Source organism: Oryzias melastigma, linkage group LG23, assembly GCF_002922805.2.
Source record: "Oryzias melastigma strain HK-1 linkage group LG23, ASM292280v2, whole genome shotgun sequence".
Taxonomy (NCBI): domain Eukaryota; kingdom Metazoa; phylum Chordata; class Actinopteri; order Beloniformes; family Adrianichthyidae; genus Oryzias; species Oryzias melastigma.
This window is the reverse complement of record NC_050534.1, coordinates 19,151,962-19,173,485: the sequence shown is the minus strand read 5'-3', so window position 1 is coordinate 19,173,485 and position 21,524 is coordinate 19,151,962. Positions and strand designations below refer to the sequence as shown.

The 21,524-nt window shown below is 37.2% G+C and overlaps 2 protein-coding genes across 2 annotated transcripts in view; both read right to left on the bottom strand.

Moving 5' to 3' along the window:
* Positions 1-262: 262 nt before the first annotated feature.
* Positions 263-2,672, bottom strand: ndufa12 (NADH:ubiquinone oxidoreductase subunit A12). The gene is made up of 4 exons (XM_024288407.1): positions 2,514-2,672; positions 1,112-1,197; positions 944-1,031; positions 263-527 (listed from the first exon to the last, which is right to left on the bottom strand). The coding sequence occupies exons 1-4, from the start codon at positions 2,600-2,602 to the stop codon at positions 347-349; spliced, it is 444 nt and encodes a 147-aa protein (XP_024144175.1). The 5' UTR covers positions 2,603-2,672; the 3' UTR covers positions 263-346.
* A 1,561-nt stretch (positions 2,673-4,233) lies between these two features.
* The window catches only part of fgd6 (FYVE, RhoGEF and PH domain containing 6), a 31,789-nt gene continuing 14,498 nt past the window's right edge, over positions 4,234-21,524 (bottom strand). The window contains exons 4-21 of the mRNA XM_024286282.1: positions 20,248-20,315; positions 20,132-20,162; positions 15,167-15,318; positions 13,321-13,477; positions 13,108-13,195; positions 11,582-11,632; positions 11,435-11,493; positions 11,286-11,357; positions 11,135-11,203; positions 9,746-9,829; positions 9,511-9,590; positions 9,325-9,427; positions 9,113-9,256; positions 8,930-9,032; positions 8,589-8,683; positions 6,718-6,846; positions 6,480-6,628; positions 4,234-5,341 (exon numbers count right to left, since the gene is read on the bottom strand). Of these exons, the coding sequence (XP_024142050.1) occupies positions 5,299-5,341; positions 6,480-6,628; positions 6,718-6,846; positions 8,589-8,683; positions 8,930-9,032; positions 9,113-9,256; positions 9,325-9,427; positions 9,511-9,590; positions 9,746-9,829; positions 11,135-11,203; positions 11,286-11,357; positions 11,435-11,493; positions 11,582-11,632; positions 13,108-13,195; positions 13,321-13,477; positions 15,167-15,318; positions 20,132-20,162; positions 20,248-20,315 (1,677 nt within the window). The 3' untranslated portion in view covers positions 4,234-5,298. The remainder of the gene's footprint in view (positions 5,342-6,479; positions 6,629-6,717; positions 6,847-8,588; positions 8,684-8,929; positions 9,033-9,112; positions 9,257-9,324; positions 9,428-9,510; positions 9,591-9,745; positions 9,830-11,134; positions 11,204-11,285; positions 11,358-11,434; positions 11,494-11,581; positions 11,633-13,107; positions 13,196-13,320; positions 13,478-15,166; positions 15,319-20,131; positions 20,163-20,247; positions 20,316-21,524) is intronic.

Here is a 21,524-nt window from a genome sequence, read left to right as displayed (position 1 = left end):
TTTTTTTAGGTTTGGTTCATCGATATTCTTAAGATAGAGAAAATAATGACTAATTGTAAAGAAAATTTAATTTTATAAGTTTTTGCTGTGTGCTGATGCACGGGGATTTATATTTAAGAAAATATTTGAATACGGTTGTATTTTTCAATCTAACATTAATTTTCAGCTTCATATTAAAGTGCACGGTGATTAAGATGAAGAAAACTAGCTCACTAGAATGCATTAAATCTGATTTTCATAACAAATGAGCCCCAGTCACAAACACCAGTATAGAGAATTTATTTAAGGGTACAGGCAGGAAAACCATATTTTACAGAACCACAAACGTGGCGGCGCTCGTTGGGAGTCACTGGGCTCCAGCTTTGGGGGGAACCCACTCGTGGATCTTCTTGCGCGTGGTGGGGTACGGCACGTACTGCTGTGGGGTTCCGCTCACGTTGAACTGGTGGATCTCAGCCAGGAATTTCTTGGGCTCTGGAGGGTGAGTGGTGGGCGGGTCATCGGTCATGCAGTGCAGCCAACGATGCCTAAAGGAACCAGGTTAAAAAAAATACGATTTTTATTTCTTTTTTGTTACAGTGCACACTGAAAAAGTCCAACTCAGATCATCTTTTGAGCTATTTTAAAGCGTTCCCTTTTAATTATGATGATGCCCTTTAGAGTAAAAATCTACAATGTTTATTTTTTCTAGGGTAAAGCATATTTTCTACATAACACATACAATCTTTTTCAGACTAAATGTCTTCATTTGATCCTGATTCACAACAATTTGAATAAAGGAATACATAGAAATCTTATTTTAAGATTCATTTTTTTATACATGTCCATGATAATCTGAAAAAATCCACAAATAAAAAATGTTAAAAAAACATCTTAATTGGAGTGAATTTTAAAGAAGTTTGGATTAGAATAAAATAAATAAATAAATAAATAAAAATCCCACCATTCAGCAGGAACCATGCTGCCGTCCACCTCCCACAGTGTCCTCTTCCCGTTCATCTCTGTGGTGTAGATCACCCAGCGGTGACGACCTGGACAAAACATGAATAATAATTACTTTTAACCATAAATTCCAAAGTTGCTGATCTTATATTAAAGACTTTTGACTCACCAAAGAAGTAATGCTTTCTATCTTCATAGTATTTGTTTCCATATTTGTCCACACCAATCAAAGTGCCCGTTTTCACATCATTTACTCTGCAAACAAAATACAGACTTTTAAAACTGAAAACTGATCGAGCATCCAACATGACCTCCTTCAAGAGACAAATCTTCTAAAAAATGTAAAATAAGAAAAACAGCTCATCTGGAGTTTCAAAATAAAAGCATAATTTAAAACAGGAAGTGACTGCATGTAATTAGGGAGGGGCTAGGGTTAGGCTGCTTTAAAGAAATTAACCAGTTTCCAATAACTTTGATTGACTGCTTAACCCAACTAGTAAAGAAAACTGATTTTTAGGCAACAATGCTTGTGTCAAAAAAAAAAAAGAAAAAGAAAAAAAAAACACAATATGTGAAATAGTTTTACTGAGGAAACTTTTTTCTGTAGGGGTCATAAAAGTTTATTCAAGTTCAATTTAATAATTTGTATCCATTTTTAAGACTGGTCATCAAAAATCATGACCAATTTCTCACTGTATTAAATTTAAAAATGAGAAAAATAAAAAACTTAACACCATTTAAAATCAGTGGAGAGGCACAATGCAGCTTTTAACTAAACCACTGTTTTTCCAAATTTTCTAAAAACGCTAAAAAAAGATTTTGGAATTCTTGTATTTTCTTTTATCTTGATCACTTAAGGTATGACAGACTTTTAGCTGAGGAATGCACCTAGCGATCTGAAGACATCCTCTGTCCATTTTTAGAAATAAGCTAAATTATTTTTACAGCCTACGTTTTGCATTTTTATATATTATTACTTTACTTTTTAAATATATTTAACTTCCTAATTGGTGTTTTAATGTTTTTAGTTTTAATGTTATGCGTGATCACGTCGAGTGATATAAATAAAAGTTATTTAATATAATTTTTGTCTTCTAGAAGCGCAGGAAGCACCAAACCCATCATGACCCTTACAAAATAAAAGACTTACAAAACAGTTGAATGAATTTCTCTATTTCTGTCAGAGGTTTTATTTATTTTTTAAAGAGTTTTAAACAATAAATTATATCAAAATAAATATTTTGTACCAGTTGCCTAAAAGTAAGAAGCTAAAATTGACAACAATAAACAAATACTTTTAGCTGTCAACAAAAACTTCTGAGTTGATATCAATATTTTTCAATCCGTGTGCAAAAATATCAAACTAAAACTTCAAAGCCTGTTTTCAGTTATTTTTTTAACCACAAGACAGGGAAAATAGACGTAAAATATTAGCTTGTTTTCAAGCTGCCAAATGACGGTAGAAGCCCGCTCTGGTCACATAAATCTGTAACTTTAAGCTTTATTTTTTAATTATTCTTTATTAGTTTCGTATAAAAACAAAACAGATGAAGATGTGTTATTAAACTGACCTGAAGAGCTGAAGGAGAAGTCCTCGGACTCCTCCGTGACCTCCTATTTGGCCCAAAGCCCTTCGGACCAGGTTAGCATACTCCGCCATCTTTAGACGGAAAGGTTACGGGGACGGACGCCTGTGTCGTAAAATGCTCCGACAAAAACGAGAGCTGGAGAAGATTCGTTCCGCGTACAAACACGAGGACGTTAAAGACGAACTGTTTCAGAAAATATACTAAAATAAAATATGTAAATACAACAATTGGGTATTTGTTTTGAATAAAATGCTGTAAAACAACACAATTTACTTAAATTTACTTTAAAAAATGTTCAAAATTTGATATAATTGCTCATAATCGTGGAATATTTCGAAGAAAACCATGACTATCATGATTATGATTTTAAAAATATTAAACCTCTCAGTATATAAATTCTACAATATCTACTATTTTTGTTTTTTCTTTATTTGATAAACAATGAATGAGTAGAGAAATATTAATTTGTTCAGGAAGCTAACCAGCTTATTTAGTCAGAACAGACCATGTTGAGATTCTTAGACTGCTCTTACACGTTTATATTATGTTTAAGCACTTATAAATGCAATTATAGATTATTAATGATTCACATTTACAATACTATATCACTCTATGGTTACCAGCACAATCTATTTTTATTGTCCTTTACTTGATGTACACATATCAGACTCTACCACTTTCTGAATTTTTACATTTTAAATGTAAAATGTGTTTTTACAAGGCATTGATCCAAAATCTTTTCAGTTGTTTTGTGTTTCACAAATATTCTTTAGTTTGATCAAAACACCTCAAACTTCAACTTGTCCGTCCTTAACTCTTTTTACCAATTTTTCTCTGTCCAGTGTCAGTGTTCTTTTGTTAGAATTCCTCTTTTAGTTATTCAGTCTCAGATATGGCTTTTTCTTTTTTTGGCGCTCTACCCTGAAGGCCAGCATCTCCAAGTCTTTACTGTAGTTGTTGACACTCTCATGTACTTATCTGCTTGCAAAGTTGTGCAGCGGAGCGTCCCACTTCTTTTTCTACCCTGGTTAGGGCCTGTTTGTGCTGTTCTCTAAAGAGAGCAGTACGCACTATTGACGGAAATATTCAGTTTCTTGGCAATTTCTCACATGGAATAGCCTTAATTTCCAATAGACTGTTGAGTTTCACATGAAAGTTCTGTTTCTCTGGTCGTTTTGAGCGTTTAATCGAATCCACAAATGTGATGCTCCAGATCATAGACATGTATATCCAGATATTTAAAGGAAGGTCTGTTTTATAGCTTCTCTAACCAGCTAAACTGTTTTTATCTGCACTAACATGATTGCTCAAGGGTTTTCCAATCATCTGTTAGCCTTCTGACACAATGAGGAAATGTACGATTACTGGAGTGATTGTTGCTGCACCGAAAACCAGACATTTCCAGCTGAAAGTCATTTTTTCAAAATAATTTACAACATTGATAATGTTTAGAGTGTATTTCTGATTAGTTTTAAGTTATATTCATTGATAAAAATACAGATTTTCTTTCAAAAATAGGAACCCCAAACTGTTGAATGTTAGTGTATATTTTTTTGTAAATCTTGGCTTTTTTTGTGGCTAACGTACTTTTCTGACACTAAGGTAAATCTATTGGTGGTTTCACCACAAAATGCATAGTTATTCAAATAACCGGTTCCACAATTTACCAACGGAAACTGAAAGTGAGAACAAACACAGGGGATAGATTTCTATGTTTTATTAAAAACTGTTGCCTGACAGTTTAGAAAAGTTTGTTGATAAGAGACTCTAACACTGAGAAGTGTTTACAAATGTTAATGTACAAACAGATCAACTCTTTGCATCTTCATCACGAGCTGAGGCGGCTTTTTTCCTCAGAAAAATAAATACAACATAAAGCTAGGAGCTCTAAAGACAAAACGGCTCAAGCTGACTTTTAATTTCTAGATAAACAGTTTAAAAAAACAAAAAAAAAGAGATTAAACTCTGATTGATGCTTTCAGATCAAAATCTGACTGGTGGCTAGATGTTCCCAAACGCTGTAAAAACAAATTTGTTGCTTTTTTAACAACAAATCTCCACAAAAATAAAGTTGCTCTGTGTTAAATGATGAATTAAAGCTATAAAAAAGGGATGCAAATGACTTTCAAAATAAGTGTCTGCCTCCGCTTTTCAAAAAACTTCCTATTTCATAAATATTAGCTCTTGTTTTGAAGTCAATGTTGTTGTTTTCAATCCTTTCAGTCTGGCTAAACAGGTTTGATTTTAAAATATCTACAAGTTTCAATACTTTTCCAGTTTTTTCCAGGACTTTTCAATGGTTATGAAATGTTTTTAAATTGCGGTAAAGATAAACTGAAAAGCTAAAGTTCTCTATCTGCACGTGTTACACCTTGATTTTCACAGTAACTTTTTTAAGCATCTCTTGACAGAGAGATCCACCGTTCATGATTCATGATTGCTTCTGTGACACTTTACAGTCAGATCGTCTTCTTCTGGTGCAGATTGAAATCCTTAAACCAAAACCTTTCCCGTCTCAGACTCTCGAGGGTTCGAAGCGGCCCACACTGCCGCCTGCTGGCACTTCCGCACACGTGCTTCTGGACTTCACCGTCGACCTGCAGCGCTGACTCGCTCTTAGCCTCGACCCAGAGCTGTCGGGGTTTCCGGGTGCGGGCTTTGCTGTCCACAGAGTCCACCTCGAGTCTTTCCTGAGCTGGTGAACCCGGGGGGTTGATTATCAAACTGACTGGGGCGGGGCGGGGGCGGTAAACATCTGAAATGGTGACTACTGTTCAAGAATCATGGCCTCCTGAAAGGCTTCGATCCATCTAAAAAAGAAAAAAAGACATTTGCATCAGTACAGTTTTAATGAAAAGATAAAAAATAGTTAAACATTTATCCAGAATTAAAAAGAAAACCAAAATATTTGGTTCTGTGGGTGTTCTGATTGAGATACAACTTTTAAAGACAATGAAAACATTGTTTTTAGTGTCTTTAACATGCTCTTGTGTCATTTTTTATGACATGTAATATCTTGGAAAACGACACTTTTGATGATTTTGGCTAAAAATGACAATTATAATTAGAAGATCACTAGGAACAGTTAAAAAATAGATCATAAAATCATCAGAGTGGGCATCGCCAGTCACAATTAAACACAAAACCTTTAACAAAATGCAACTTTTCAAGCGGCGCGAACCGCTTTTCTCCTTCAAAATCTACCAGAATGACGTTGATCGTGCAAACGGTTGAAAAGTTACAGTAAATCAAAGAACAAAAACACTGGAGCTCCGGTGTTAAAGGGTTAAAGAGCTGGATAAAACTATAAAAAGTTCACCCACATTTATTTGTCACAATAATGTGATTATTAACTGTTGTTTGACAGACAAGCATTGATTTTTATCCACATTTATAATTTTCTAAAAGCCTAAAGTTTGTAAGTTTTTCTGACTCTTTTCTTTTTTTTTAACAGTTGGGTAAAGCAAAGGCTTTTATTTTGAAGGAGAGCCAGGACATTATTATTATTTTTTTTTAAATGTCATCGTTTTATCAATGTAAAGACAAACCTAGTGAAAAGTGATAAGCACAAACTGACTTTTGAACAACCTGGTTATACATTTTGAGGTGTGAAAGTGCAGCTCCTGCTATTACCGTGGCAACTACAAACAGTAACAGATTACATGAACAGATTATTGGTGTTCCTGCTGTAAGTTTCTGGGTTTTGCTATAACGAATCTACAGCTTGAATGCAGACGGATTCTCCATTTGCTAATTTGGAGTAATGAGAAGGTGAAGTGAGAAAGCAGACCAAAAGGAAATAAATCTTTCAATATTTTAGCTCAAGCTGCACTGTTGACTGTATATTAGAACTGGACTGAGTGACTCCTCCCCCCACTGCTTGTCACACTCCAGTACTCATATATAGCCTGTGAGTTTGGGAGCAGCTGAAAGCGTGCAGCGTCCTACCTCTGCGCCGTGGGGATGTCGTCGGCTTTGAACATGTAAAACAGTGTATTTTTGTGGTACAGCTTGAACTGCAGCTTCTGGGCCGGCCCGTTCTTCTCCTCTCTCAGGAAGAAGCCCAGCAGGGGTTGGCTTTCCAAGGCCGCAACATCCTGCAGACAAACCGGACGGGTCAGATCTCGGACCGAACAGGTGCAGAGACACAAAAGCGTGGCGCGCGGCGGCGAGGATCGAGGATCACCTCGCTGGCAGCATAAGTGTACAGGACTTTGTTCTTGATGACAAACCACAGCCTCTTCCACTGCTTCTTGTTGCCTTTGGACCTGTACAGGTATCCACTCATGGAGGAGTTTTCTGTGTTTGCAGACACCTGAAACGAACAGATTTTCAAACACTGAAGTTTAACATTTTAACACCAGAGAGGTCACCTGAATAAAACGCTTTTTAACACCTCGACTGATACACGATCAGTGAGAACAAACTGATATTGAGGCAGAGAAAAGCGTATTTGTGCCTTAATGTGGTTAGTAAATGTTAAGTAAACTTCATTAATTCTTCGTTTTGACTTCACTTTACTAACATTCATAACTTTATGTTAGTTTACTTCATTAGCAAAGTTACTTTACTAACTTTACATTAGATGACTTTATTCTAATAACTTTAATTAATTCCTGAACTAACTTAAATTTAGTTTTCTTCATAACTTTACGATAGTTTACTTTACTAACTTTATGTATGTTTATTTTACTAACATCACTAATTTGTTAGTTTACTTTAGTTTTGTTTTAGGGACTTGTTCTGCAAATTAGCTGTTAGCTAGATGACCTGTGGACACGGCATCAGATACATTAGAAACTGTAACAATGTTTTTGTTTTGTCTCTTTTAAGTAAATAAATAGAAATTTACTTTATTGACTTTAATTTACTTTACTAACTATATGTTAGCTTACTTTCTAACTAAAGATTAATTTACTTTGGTAACTTTACATTTAATTACTTTGCTAACTTTGTATTAGTTTTCTTTACATCAGTTTAATTTAATGACTTTACATCTGTTTACTTTACATCCCTAACTTTACGTTAGTTTATTTCTTTTAAGTTTTCTTTTTTAACTTTAAATTGACTTAGTTTATGTCCTTAACTTTACGTTAGTTACTTTACTTTAGTTTACTTTACTAACATTACAATGGCTTAATTTACATCCTTAACTTTACATTACTTTATTAACTATACATCAATGTACTTTGCCAACTTTACATTTGTTGACTTTACATCCCTAACTTTACATTGGTTTACTTTACAAACTTTACATTAGTTTATATTACAAACTTTATGTTAGTTTACTTTACGTTAGTTTACTTTACTAACTTTACTAATGTTTACTTTACATCCCTAATTTTACGTTAGTTTATTTAACTTCAGTTTACTTTTCAAACTTTAAATTGGTTTAGTTTATGAGCTTAAATTTACGTTAGTTTACTTCACTTCAGTATACCTTACTAACTCTACATTGGCTTACTTTACATCCTTAACTTTATGTTACTGTACTAGCTTTACATCAGTGTACATTGCTAACTTTACATTTGTTTACTTTACAACACTAACTTTACATTGGCTTACCTTATGAACTTTACATTAGTTTATTTTACTAACTTTATATTGGCTTAGTTTATGTCCTTAACTATAAGTTACTTTACTTTATTAACTTTACATTAGTTTATTTTACTAACCTAATGTTAGTTTACTTTACTTCAGTTTACTTTACATTGGGTTAGTTTATTTAGTTAACTTTACGTTACTGTATTTTATTGACTTTACATTAATTTACTTTGTTAACTTTAAGTTAAAGTGCTGCATAGTCCTGCAAAGCCACTTTTGAGTGTGAAACAATCAACTGGTTTAGGTTGATTACATCAACCCTTCACTACTGTAAAGTGTTGATGTTGCATATCAGCTGAAAGCTGCTTTTTCAGCTTCAGAATCTGCTGGACTTAAGTTAATTGTGTAAAAGGTTGAATAGTTACAGTAGTTAACAGATTGTAAACACTGAAGCTAGCGCTCTGGTGTTAACGGGTTAGCTAAAGAAAGAAGCTAACAGTTCACAGTCTTGACCTCTTTTAGCGCAGCAGGAATCTTCTTCTGCTTCCTGGTGAAGGAGAAAGCTCCAGACTTGATCGGAGACACTGAGGTTGAGGCGCATCTGTCACCTGGAAAAAAGATTCATATTGTGAACAGAAATATCTTTAGAAAAAACAAAATAATAAAACAAACAATGACAAATTCCCTACATCATCAACAAGGCTGAGAGCTCAGACTGCTGTTTGCCTTCTCTTTGCCTCCATAGAAACTGATGTTTTGGAGCTTTGTGTTACCCGGCGTCTTTAGCAGTGAGCTTAAAGAACTTCCTGTTATTTTAGAGTCCGTCCAACATTTGGAAATAACATCTCACTTACTGTTCTCCTTCAGCTTGGCGAAGCAGTGATCGCACACACGAGCCGGCTGGTTCTTCAGGTACTCCAGGTAGTACTTGTTAGTAGAACAGGCCTGACACACCACCTGTCAGAAACACCACAGTGAGACGGAAGTCGCCTGCGTCCGGTGAAGGACCGAAGCGTGAGGGCGGCGGAGCAGCAGACCTTCCCACAGGCGCGGCAGTGATGCCTCCTCCAGGTGAGCGTGAACTCACAGGTGCAGATCATGCACATGGTGGCCCTCAAATCCGGGATCCAGATGGGAGCTTTCGACCCTAAAGGGGCTCCGTTGTCGACAAAAACCTCCGCCTAAATTGAAAATGGCGGTTAACAAGAACGCTGACCTCACAGATTCACACACAGAGCTGCGTCTTTACCTCCTCCTGGCTGCGGCTTGAAATGAAGGTTATTTTCTTCTTGGTGTAGTCGTCGATGGCTTTGGCGATGGCTTCTAGCCACTCGTCTCTTTCTGTCGCTGAGCTGCAGCACAAAGCGCTTCGGTTACACTCGCGGTTTCAGAATAAAAGAATCATAAAGCTGCAGGAAAATCGGAGAAATCCAACCTGGCTGACAGGATGAAAGAGCGCTCCACACTTTCAATGTTCAGCTCGTTCTGATAGGCCTCCTGGCTGGGTTTACTGACCTGAAGACGCAGAAAACCAAAGCTGAAAATAAGGATTTTAATCTTAAAGGACCAATCTAATCTATTTATACATGTTAACATAACACATAAATATAAAATTGACTAAAATAGATTAAAAAAAGGATTTGAAAAAAAATCCAGTTTTAGTGTCTGACCTTCATTCCAGCCAGAGAGAGAACACTGTTGAGTTTGTACTGGCCCGACTGGACTGGGGTGGTGTACATGAGAGCATCGTTGAACTGGAAAAACAAAGAAAAAAAAAACAGAACCTTCTTTATTTGTTTAAAAAATGCAAAAAAAGCAAATTTATCTCATTACATTTTATTTTAATTTTCAAATCACTTTTAATCAAAGGTAAAAACTACATAAAACTGCTTAGACACAATGAAAAGATAAATAAATACAAATGAATCACAGAAAACATTACTTTGATCAAATCCCTCCCAGTATTGGGATTTTGCTGATTTGTGAAATTTTTTGCATGTTTTTAACTGTGCACTGTGTTCTGCGTGCTGATTGGCTGTAGATTACTGTCAATCGAACTCCTTGCCGTGTACAGAAAGCTCTCAGTTTGCCAAATCTACATAAATCTATCACCTTTACTCATAAATCTTTGATCGGAATTATATTATTCTATGAAGCTTTAAGCATTAAGAGTTTAAACTAGAGAAAAAAGTATGAAAATACGGAGCTTGTGACCTAACATATGTAAAAAAAAAGTTTAAAAAATCCTTTATTATCCTTTGCACAAATTAATTAGTTGGAATAACTAAAAAGTTCCTTTGAAATATGAATTTATTTAAAAGAAGAAACTGACTTTACTTACTCTCTTCTCTGACTAGACTCGATTCTCTTCTCATCTACTTTGCTAGATTTGTCAAGTTTCACTTTGCAAAATGTGTGGACAGCTGCTTCACATAGATGCAGTGGCAAAGTATGTTTTATTTATATTATTGCTTTAAACCAGTCTTCTTATTTTCAGTAAATATGTAACTGGAATTTCCTATTCCGGTTGAAAATACGTAGAGTGTCAAAGCTGTCCTGGATGTCTATATTAGAGAACTGAAGGGGACGGAGTAATATTTTGAGCGAACGATTTAAGTACTCAGTGGGAACGAAGTAATAATTCCTTCGATGGAACGAATTAGTAATTTTTTTGATGATGTCAGATCATTGGATCCGTATGAAAATGTTCAAGTCTGTCTGAGAAAAGTCTCTAAAGTGTGTAGTGAGGAGTTTTAAAGCCTTAAAATGTCTAAAATAGTTGAAAATATAACATTTTGCAGATGTCGTATGTTGTGGGTTATTTTTAGGGCGTAATACTTAGAACAAACGAGGGACGGCTGTACTTCAAACTTGAGCTTTTGTGAATAAAACCTTTGGATCTTTAGATCTTTCAGATCAATTTTAAAGCAGTCGCGCTTGAGGACCGGACGGTTGCTTCAGCAAAGTCCCTTCATTTCTATTAATGGAGCCTTACTTAAATGAGACGGATATTAAAAAACATGCCGGTTACAACAGTAACTTCCAGATTTTCCGCTCACCAGAAAAAACATGCGCGGCTGCATGACTTTCCTGGACAGTTTCATCAGAGTCCCCTCTTTAAGAAACACCTGAGGAACACAAACAGTTTGAGAAAGACCATTTCTTCATGAAGTAAGAGCAGGTTTGGGGGTCTTTTGGACCCAGGCTCACCCTGCCGGGTTGAACGATCTCATGGTGACCATTGAGGCCGTACTGAATCTGCATCAGCTTCTGGAAGTTATCCTGAAAGCAGAAAAGAACGATGAGCAAAGAAATGTGGCCAAAGACGGCTAACCGCATGGCTGTGGATGAAGCCTCACCCCCTGTTTCATGATGTCGTTAGCATGGTTGGCTACTTCCTTCACGATACTGAGAGCAGCTGAATGCACAGGAGGAAACAGGTGATTTAATATGTGACCAGTAAACACAGTGGATGTAAAAACACGGATTTCACCCTTTGTCCTCACTTTGTGTGTCTTTGTAGTCCTCAGAGTCTTCTGGAAGGTTCTTCAGATAATCTGTGACAGCAGACAAACACCATCTTTTATCTTTTTACACACTTTTATCCCGGAAAACCTGGATGATACAGAGATTTTCTTCTCTGTATCTGGTGTCTAAACGCTTTCAATTAGACAGGTTCCTCAGTTTTTCACATCTGGAGGTGAAATCTATAGTCAGTTACAGCTAATTTCTAGCACTGGGTGATGAAGAGCTCTGTATAAAATGACTCCATAAGAAGGCGATTGTCTGTTCCAGAGTGAGATATCCCCGCCCCTGCAGCTCTCTTTGGACCCTCCTTCAATGGCTGAGCTGCTGCTACACGCCCCTCCCCCTCCACTTCTGCCTCTGTCCACCTGGCCAGAGCTCCACATGACAGTTTAATGAACAAAAATACTTTTTTCAAAATGGCGGCTTTTCTGTTGGTTTATCTCCATAGCAACCACTTTATTTTTCGATTGGCTTGGGATGACGAACAGATTGATGTTGTTTTTGGAAGAATTGGCAAAAGTAAATTTTGGGATTTCCTTAGCAACCAAGATTTTTTGTTAACCACGCCCACATTACTAATATGTTCATGTCATATGTTATATTGTTTTGTTCAGCTTGAGCCAGAGATTCATGTATTTTATTAAGTTAAAAATGTGTCTACAATAAAGGCCACTTTTGCTAGCTCACACGACATTGTTTTTCAAGTAGCTTCCTAATGATGCTTTAGGAGTTAGGTGGTGAAAGATCAAAATCCCTAGAAGGAGTTTAAATTTGTAGCTGGTACTAAAGGTGATTTTTTTTTTTTTTTGTGAAAAATTTTAGGAGGCCTATTCTCAAGGTCAAAGGTCAATAAACTTTTGTTATGGTTGTAGACATAGCCTAGTGGAGTGTGTGAAGTTTTATTTTTCCATATTGTGGGAAAATGTAAAAAAAAAAAAAATCACAAAATTTCACACTTTGTCACAAGCTGTAGGTCCAGTGCCCATCTCATAATAATTGAAAACTTCCTTTGGATATCCCCAATGTGTGTTTTGGTTAAGTTAGTGGATTTTGAAATAGTTTTTGAGCCCCATAAGAGTTTTTGGCACCAATTTATTTTATTGATGGTTTCTCTTGCTGTGATGTCATCACTTTTTTGGTGACTATGCCCAAAATTAATATTCACCGGGTACTAGTTGTTAGCAAATTTCAATATATTTCAAGCGAACCAGAAAACAAAATGTTTTTTTTGAATGCCATATTTACATTTTGGCTAGTACTATGAATACAGACATGAATAACGACTGATTAACTCTAATTTTTGGGTTTTATCTACCTACTGTATATGTCAATAAAAGAAAGCTCTTCTGGGTTTTCGTGTAAGACTCACCACTAGGTGGTGCTGTGCTACAAAAACAACAATAGGACTGACTTAGCCCTGCATTCCTCATGTGAGTTAAAGCTGCATTGAGATGTTCCAGGCACTCAGCTGTAGAACTGAGAAGATGAAACAAGGTGTGGGTACCTGTGAGCAGCAGTTGGTACTGCGGGATCCTCTGCACTGGTTTCAGCAGGTAATGTTTCAGAGCCAGGCTGGCACATCGCGGACTCATCTGAGCACAAACCACAAGAAACATGTTTTAAAAATGTTCTGCTTTTTCAGGGATGTCAAACGGCCAATTGAAAATATTCTAAATAAGATTTGACAAAAGTAGCAGGTAAAGTATTTGAGCTCCACCTCAAATTCTCGTACAACTGCAGCAAATCCCAGGTTTTTGCGGCACTGCTCGTCCAGCAGAGCCACGTTGTTGTCGAACTGCCGGATGTAGGTGGAGTACATCTTCAGGTACGGACCCTTCTGGACAAAGATGTCTGACAGCCTCTGGTGGTCGCTCCTGTTAGCACACAAACAAGCCTTTCAAATCCGCTCAAGGCCTGAAATGTCTTTTTCTCTTTCTAGTCTTACAGAAAAGTGAGAAAACGTCACATTAGTGGGAAGATTTGGACATCACTTTAACAGAAAAGTCATTTGTGACCTAACAGCTGTTTGGCTTAAAAATCCACCAACAAGGTCCAAATAAAACAGAATTCAGCAGCTGGACTTAAAAAAATAATAATGTGAGAATAAAATAACAGTATCAAGAAGGAGGTGGGATTATTTTCACTAAATCTGATGCCAAAAACCTGAATAAAAGCATCTTAGACTGTGTTTCCAGGACGTTTGATTTAGTTAAGGTAAATGTTCAGCTTTCATACATTCATCCTTCAGCAGGAAACATGTAGTTGACATCATTTCTCTTTACATCCAGGCGGTGAGATATTATAAAGTTAATTAAAACCAGATCTTCACAGCATTTTGGTCCAACAGCTTTTGCAATTTTTTAGATTTAATCTGGAAACTTTATATAAGAGTTAAGACAAATGTTCAAAGGACTGCAGCAGAAAACGGATATTTCACACCACACCCAGAGGATGACAAGCAGCAATGCAACCTTAAAGATCCACTCCGATGAAAATGGGGTTTTTAACATGATCTTGTTGCATTTTTCTGATCTTAAAATTGTATTTCCTCCTCTATCCCATGAGTTACACATATTACTCCAAACATAGAGTTAAGGAGAAACAGTGGCTGTGTCTAAATTCCTTCACTACTCACAATATAGGGCGTTTGCCATTGTCTACTCTGAATCTACTATCTGAAAATCGAGTGCATTAGAAATTTCCCAGAAGTCTTTGCGTGCATCAATGCTTACCATAATTAGCAAATATAGACCACAATGCATTGCGGTTGAACAATTTTAGCGAAAAAATTTGTTTAAATACACATTTTTAACAAACAATAAAATAAAATGATCTGGAGGGCCGGATAGAATTAACCGGAGGGCCGGATCCGGCCCCCGGGCCCTGACTTTGACACGTGATGTACTTCTTACCTGGTTTAAACTGTACGGCGATATTGCTCTGCATTTCTGTTGCACCGCTAATGTTAGGTTGGAGTTGTGAGCTAGCGGGAGTGTGTGCAAACAGATGGATAATGGGAAGTAAGGGCGGGATTACACCATGCCAATGGTCCCACCTAGTGTTTTGCGATATGATGATACATTTCTGGTGGGAGGAAAAAGTGTCTATTGTGCCATTTCTCTACTATCATTTTATTTGTTTATTTTTATGCTTTCATTTATTTGCATTTGTGCAATAATGTGTTTTACTACTACAAAACTTGAAACTGTGACTTGAAATTTGTGACGATTCAGACGCATGTTACTTGAAAAAATAAAGTAATTTTTTTTCAGAGAATAACTGAAAATATACTGTGGTATATTGTGATAAGCATTGTTATTGTGATCTAAAATAATTTCTATATACAATTTTTTCCATATCGCCCAGCACCCACAACTGCCGCTCTGCAGAAACTATGAAACACAAGTTTTTTGATTTTGGCTAAAAACGGCATCATCACAATGAAAAGACCACTGAGAACGGTTTGAAAATAGATCATAAGATGATCGGAGTGGGACTTATTTGTTTAAAGAATCACAATAAAAAGGTTTTTTTTGTGTTTTTAGCCTTTAAGATTTGTGTACCAGTGTCCAACTCTCTCCTCCAGCTCTCTCAGCAGGTCTTTGTTGAGCTGGTACAACTGAGGCAGGTAGTACAAGATCTGGTTGAGGATCCGCTCGTCCACCACTGGCTTTCCATTCTGACGGGTCGCCTTGGCAACTGCATCCCGAAAGTCCTGAAAGGATACACAAAGGTGTTGAATTCTGGCGTTTCCCTGCAGAACCACACACACTTGTGGAGCTGTCCAGAGGGAGTCCACTGCAGAACAGGAACACCTGGTTATCACCTCATTAACCGTCTGCCACTCGTCCCCCTTTCTCCCACACCTCTACATTTACTTCATGACCCATCTGAGTCAGCGCTTTGGCTTCGACCAGCGTGCCAACACACACACGGACCTGGAAGGAAGCTGGGAGGCTCACGGGATTCTAACATCCGGGTTTCATACAAAGATCATCAACAGCTGAAAGCACTGCTTAAGAGGGGCCGCATCAGGCTGTTTCAAATAAGAAACACAAGTCTCTTCAGACTGGATAACTTGTGACAAAACTTTACACTGACAACAAGCCAAGCTAACATCTTTTTACGTGCACAGAAACACACAGATGTAGGGGAACCTGTAAACAGACAGTTTTTAGTTGAAAATACTTTCTTTATCAATCACGCAAAAACTTTGGGAATTTGAAAACACCTGTTAGCTAAAATGCTAAAAAATAAAATAAAACAAATGAAAAAAAATACAAGTAATATATTCTAACTTGGGAAGTTGATTAAATGTACATTCAAGACATATAAACTAGAGTACACGCATCACAATTTATTACAAAAGAAGGTATTTGTTACAAGGATCTGAAACATGCAAAGCTGCAGGTTTTTTCAGCAGACTCCTGGCCACTTAAAACCCTCCTTGAGTTTGGAAACTTTTTAATGATAAATACAGCTTTATATTAACCCTTCAACACCTGATATGCACTACTTTAAAGTAGGGCTGCCACTATAAGTCAATTAGTCACTACTATGACGCACTATTGGTGATTAGTCGACAATTTAAATAATCGTTTGTGGCAGCCCTACTTTAACCCTTTAACACCGGAGCTCCAGTCTTTATGTTCTTTGATTTACTGTAACTTTTGAACTGTTAACACGATCATTCCAGTAGATTCTTAAGATTATCCTGTAAATATATTCATGGGCTGTGTTTTAATTTTTTATAGTAATTTTCAAAAATGTAGAGTTTACCCAATATTTTATACAAATATATACCTAGCTTTTGGGCTAAAATGGCATCTACTGAGGGTTTTTTATGCTAATTTAGAGTTTAGCTAATATTTTAGCAACATGCTAATGTTTTTGGCTAATTTCTCATCTACTGAGGTTATTTTAAGCTAATTAGGAGTTTAGCTTCTTATTTAGCAACAGGCTAACGTTTTTGACTACCGGTAATTTAGTTTATTTAGGAATTTTAGGCAGTTTTAGGGTTTAGCTGGTAATTAAGCAATGAGCTAGCTTTTTTGGCTAATTTGGAATCGACTGAGGTTTTTATGCTAATTTGGAGTTTAGCTAATATTTTATCAACATGCTAATGTTTTTGGCTAATTTGTTATCTACTGGGTTTTTTTTTAGATAAATTTGGAGTTTAGCTTCTATTTTAGCAATAGGCTAACACTTTTGACTAATTTGGTTTACAGATGAATTTTACGCTATTTGGGGGTTTAGCTAGTATTTAAGCAATAAGCTAGTTTTTATGGCTAATTAAGAATCTACTAATATTTTTGGGGCTAACTTGGAGTTTAAATAATATTTTAGCAACATGCTGATGTTTTTGGCTAATTTGTTATCTACTGAGGTTGTTTTAGGCTGATAGAGTTTAGCTTCTATTTTAGCAACAGGCTAATGTTTTTGGCTAATTTGTTATCTACTGGGGTTATTTAGGCTAATCTAGAGTTTAGCTTCTATTTTAGCAACAGGCTAACGGTTTTGACTAATTTGGTTTACAGAGAAATTTTAGGGTATTTGGGAGTTTAGCTAGTATTTAAGCAAAAAGCTAGCAATTTTATTTTTTGGCTAATTTGACATCAACTGAGGTTTTTTTGGGGTCAATTTGGAGTTTAACTAATATTTTAGCAACAGGCTAATGTTTTTGGCTAATTTGTTATCTACTGGGGTTATTTAGGCTAATCTAGAGTTTAGCTTCTATTTTAGCAACATGCTAACGTGTTCGACTAATTTAGTTTACTGAGGAATTTTAGGCTATTTGGAGTTTAGCTAGTATTTAAGCAATAAGCTACCCTTTTTTGGCTAATTTGACATCTACTAAGGTTTTTGGGGGCTAATTTGGTGCTTAGCTATATTTAAGCAACACATTTTTGGCACGTATTAAGGATTTTTACTACAAGTTTTTATGAAATTTAGGTCAGCTTCAGCACTCTTTCATTGCTCTTTAATTAAATTTATTTATTTTTTTTTTAAACAAATTTAGCATTTTTTTCAAATAGCTTTTGCATTTTTGGAAAATAGCCTTCTTGGCTAACTCTAGCTTTTTTAAAACCATGTTAAATTTTTAATCATGTGTTTTGTTTTAAATTGCATTGTCCCCTTTCTAAAAATAAACTAAACTAAAAAAACATTTTCAGCAAATCCCTTCAGTAATTAAAGTAAATTGCGTCACAATTTTCAGCAAAAAGCTTCAGCATCTTCAGTGACTTCTTTCCACAGAAAAGCATTCACACCAGCATTATCGCATTATAGCAGCATTATGGCATCAATGCAACTTTTCTAGTTTAATATGACTTAGGAAGCAAATACACCATTTTTGTATAAAAAAAACTTTATGTCCTCAACTGACCTTTAGCAACTGTAGATTTTAAGGGTTTTTGTTTTGCTGTTTTAACTTCTAGAAGGTATGTGAGGAGCGTGTAAGCCTTTCTGCTGACCTTACAAAACCACCACCTTAAAATTCTCAAAAGCACACACTACCAGCAGCCTCAGATAGATTAAACATGGAGAAAGAAAACATGTCAGCTGGAGGACTGGCCACAACTATGCAGCATGAACTCCCCGTCTCACCTCACCCCGAGCCCTCACGACCGTGTGCAGCCAGCCAGGCAGCCATTCGCTTAAGGCGAGGATGGATTTGGAGGTCATCTTTACGGCCTGAGGAAGCAGCTGCTGCTGCCGGGAGAAGAATGTGACCTGACCTGGTTTTGGTCAAAGCTTGACCGCCCATCATCGACTACAACTTACTTTAATGTGAAGAGAATGGACAGGTGGGCACTCGTATTATTTTTAAGGCCATAAACAAGAAACATATGCAGCAAAAATTTTACAATAAACGGTTTGAAAGGGAAACAAAGAACCTTCAGTTTGTGCATAAATATTTTTTGTATCTTATTCAAGCTAAACAATATATACGCATAGAGTGAGGAGTTTTACAGCCTTAATATATCTAGTAAAAAAGTAAAGCTGATTATTTTGCAGATTTCACCTGTGGCAGGTTATTTTTAGAATGATAAACACGCGACACTGTGCACTCAAGCAGATGACTAAAAGACAAAAAATGTAGTTACAAAAAACTGTAACTACATCTTACATTTCAGCAAATTATGATGGGAATTAACACATTTAACAGCTGCGCTACAAATACTTTTTTTTTGTTTTCTGGTGTTTTCGCATCGAAAAAGTGACTGAAAATTCATGCTTCTTTATAAAATACATTTTTTTCTCTTTTAGTAGAATAAAAATGTCCTCGGTAACATCAAACCACCTCTGGGATTAGCTTGGGAACCATTCGGTGGTTTAACCCCAGTACAACCTCTTCACTCTGAGTGTCAAGCAAGAGTTCTATTTTTAGAGTCTTTGGTATGACCCAACCGTGGATTTGAACCCACGACCTCCTGGACTACTGAGCTGGTATTTAAAGAGTAAATTAAACAATATGTCTTATTTTTATTTTTTAATGGTGTGAATCTGTTGTTTTAAGGATTTTTTTCCACTATTACAACCTTTGATCAATCCTGGAACAATAAACAAACATTAAAACTCAACCATCTACTTAAAGTCGATACACGTTTTGACCGCTCTTTGTCTGGCTCGTCATCCAGGACCTGTCTGCCATGGTAGACCCAACCTGGGGCAAAAGCCCCCGACAGCGTACCTCCTGAGATCACTCGAGCACTCAAACCCCTCCACCACGTTAAGGTGACAGTTCAAGGAGGGTCTCAAAAACTTACATTTTGGCTTCCCTAACTCGTTGTTTTTTGACGTGCTGGCTGTTCTCAATAAATTACAGGTCCCCGACCGCCGGGCTGCAAATCGGAGCTTGTCCAGTCCCGGGACACGGAGCGCACCAGTACCCTAACCTAGTATCGGTACCCTAACACGTTACTGGTTCATGCCCAGTACTGCGTCTGGTGCCGGGTTAGGGTACCTGTACCGTGTTTGGGTACTGGTACTGGACGCATCCCGAGGACCAATCCACATCCAGTACCGCGTCCCAAGGACCTTTGATTTTATGAACAGCCAGCACCTCAAAAAACGATGAATTGGGGACACCTAAAAAGTAAAAAAGCTTAACCAAACGTCAATATATGACGACTTGGGGATAAGAATGTGTTTGATGAAAAGACAGCTGCCACAAAGTGTTGTTTTATTACCCTCATATTTGACCTAACTCTGAAGTTTAACCAATCACAGCAGGCATGAAATTCAGCAGAGGCAGGGCTTCAAACAAAACAGCTTAGACATGTGGAGAAGCGAGGGGAGCAAACAAAACTGACATTTGAGTTTTTTTAAATAATACAAAATTTGTTCCACTTTATTTCTGAATAAAACGTGTTTGCCTTAAAACAGGAACATGTCCTGATGGAGCCACTACTCCAGGAAACCTGTGACTTTCAAACATCTTAGCTAAAACATCACCAGTTCATCTGTCAAATGGTGCTTACAACAAACCATGAAAATGCCTCTTATCACATAATGAGGACACTTACAATGTGAAGAAGCTTCAGGACGTCCACAAACCTGAAGAAAAAGCACAGATCCATCAGTCAGTCATCATTCCTTCCCAGCACAGGAAGATTTGGTTGCTTTGCTTTGAGGCACTCACACTTTCTCCGAGCTCATGATTTCCTGGGCGATGTGCACCACCTTCTTCCTCTTCATCTCATCCTCTTGCTGGAAGATCAGAAACACAAACAGTGAGGAGACTCCCCCCAAAGGAGCAAACACCTCAACGGTTCAGCGTTCACTCACAGCTTCGCTGCAAACAACCATAACTGGATTGATTCCACTTTCTCTCAGGCTAAAGTGAGCAGCGACCGCTCTGTCTCCATCGTCCTGCTGACCAGACTGTTTGCTGCTAGATGGTAACGGAGGGGGGTGTTTGAGTGACTTAAATTGGACAGCGACCTTGTCCCCCGGTTCTCCCTACTGATTGTTCTGGAGCCTGAGCTTGTGATATGCCAGCGTCCCTGGAGGCGTCACACACGGGTGTTGACAGTATGGTGGAGAGGGTCACAAAGGACGAACGCTCAACCAGGGAGCTATTCCTGAACCTGCAACCCCCCCAACCACCACCAGTGTTTTCTTAGAGGCTGATCGACGTAACGTGCACTCTCTGCAGCGTGCATGGACTTGCCAGGCTGCAGCCGCTGCAGACCTGTCCCATGAGATGTAAGTGGTTTTCATAAAGTGACACCAGCTTTGAATGGAGTCCGTCTGCATCTTTTTAGCTTTTTAGTAACAACAGCTACTTTTGGACTTTACACTTGTGTAGTCCAGCATGCATTTGTCCCATCTGAGAGCAGGAGTGTGTTTTTTTTCTGCAGGTATGGATATTTTTCCCTAAACAGGAAGTCAGCTTGTGTTCAAAGCTTTAGCTTTCAGATTCACTTTTGCACAAAGGCCTGATCTACATCCTTCCTTTCAGAAAACTGTCCCCTGAGACAGACTTTTGTTGAACTTAAAAAATAGAGAAATTTCTGTGAAATGTGTTATTAAAAAGAGACAAGTCAATATTTTGGGTCAATTTCAGATTTTTAGCTGAAGAAAAAAGTTCAACAAATGCAACTCAACGAAAACTAGAAGTAAAAAAAAAAAAAAAGACTGGTTTTTGGTGGCCATCAAAGACAAAAATACTTTTTTTGTAGTTTCTGGTGCACACCAGAAACATTTTTTTTATTGAACAAATGTTTTAAACTGCTAGTTCCGAGCGCACACCAGTTACTCTTGGTTCACACCAGTTAGTTCTTGGTGCATACCAGTTAGTTCTTGGTGCACACCAGTTACTCTTGGTGCACACCAGTTAATTCTTGGTGCACACCAGTTAATTCTTGGTGCACACCAGTTACTCTTGGTGCACACCAGTTACTCTTGGTGCACACC

Bases quoted from the DNA above. Each gene is read 5' to 3' on its own strand.
- ndufa12 (XM_024288407.1), bottom strand. From the start codon at position 2,602: ATGGCGGAGTATGCTAACCTGGTCCGAAGGGCTTTGGGCCAAATAGGA. The intron at 1,198-2,513 runs GTCAGTTTAATA...TTTTGTTTGCAG, and splicing joins CTTCTCCTTCAGCTCTTCAG to AGTAAATGATGTGAAAACGG. The intron at 528-943 runs GTGGGATTTTTA...TGGTTCCTTTAG, and splicing joins AGCATGGTTCCTGCTGAATG to GCATCGTTGGCTGCACTGCA.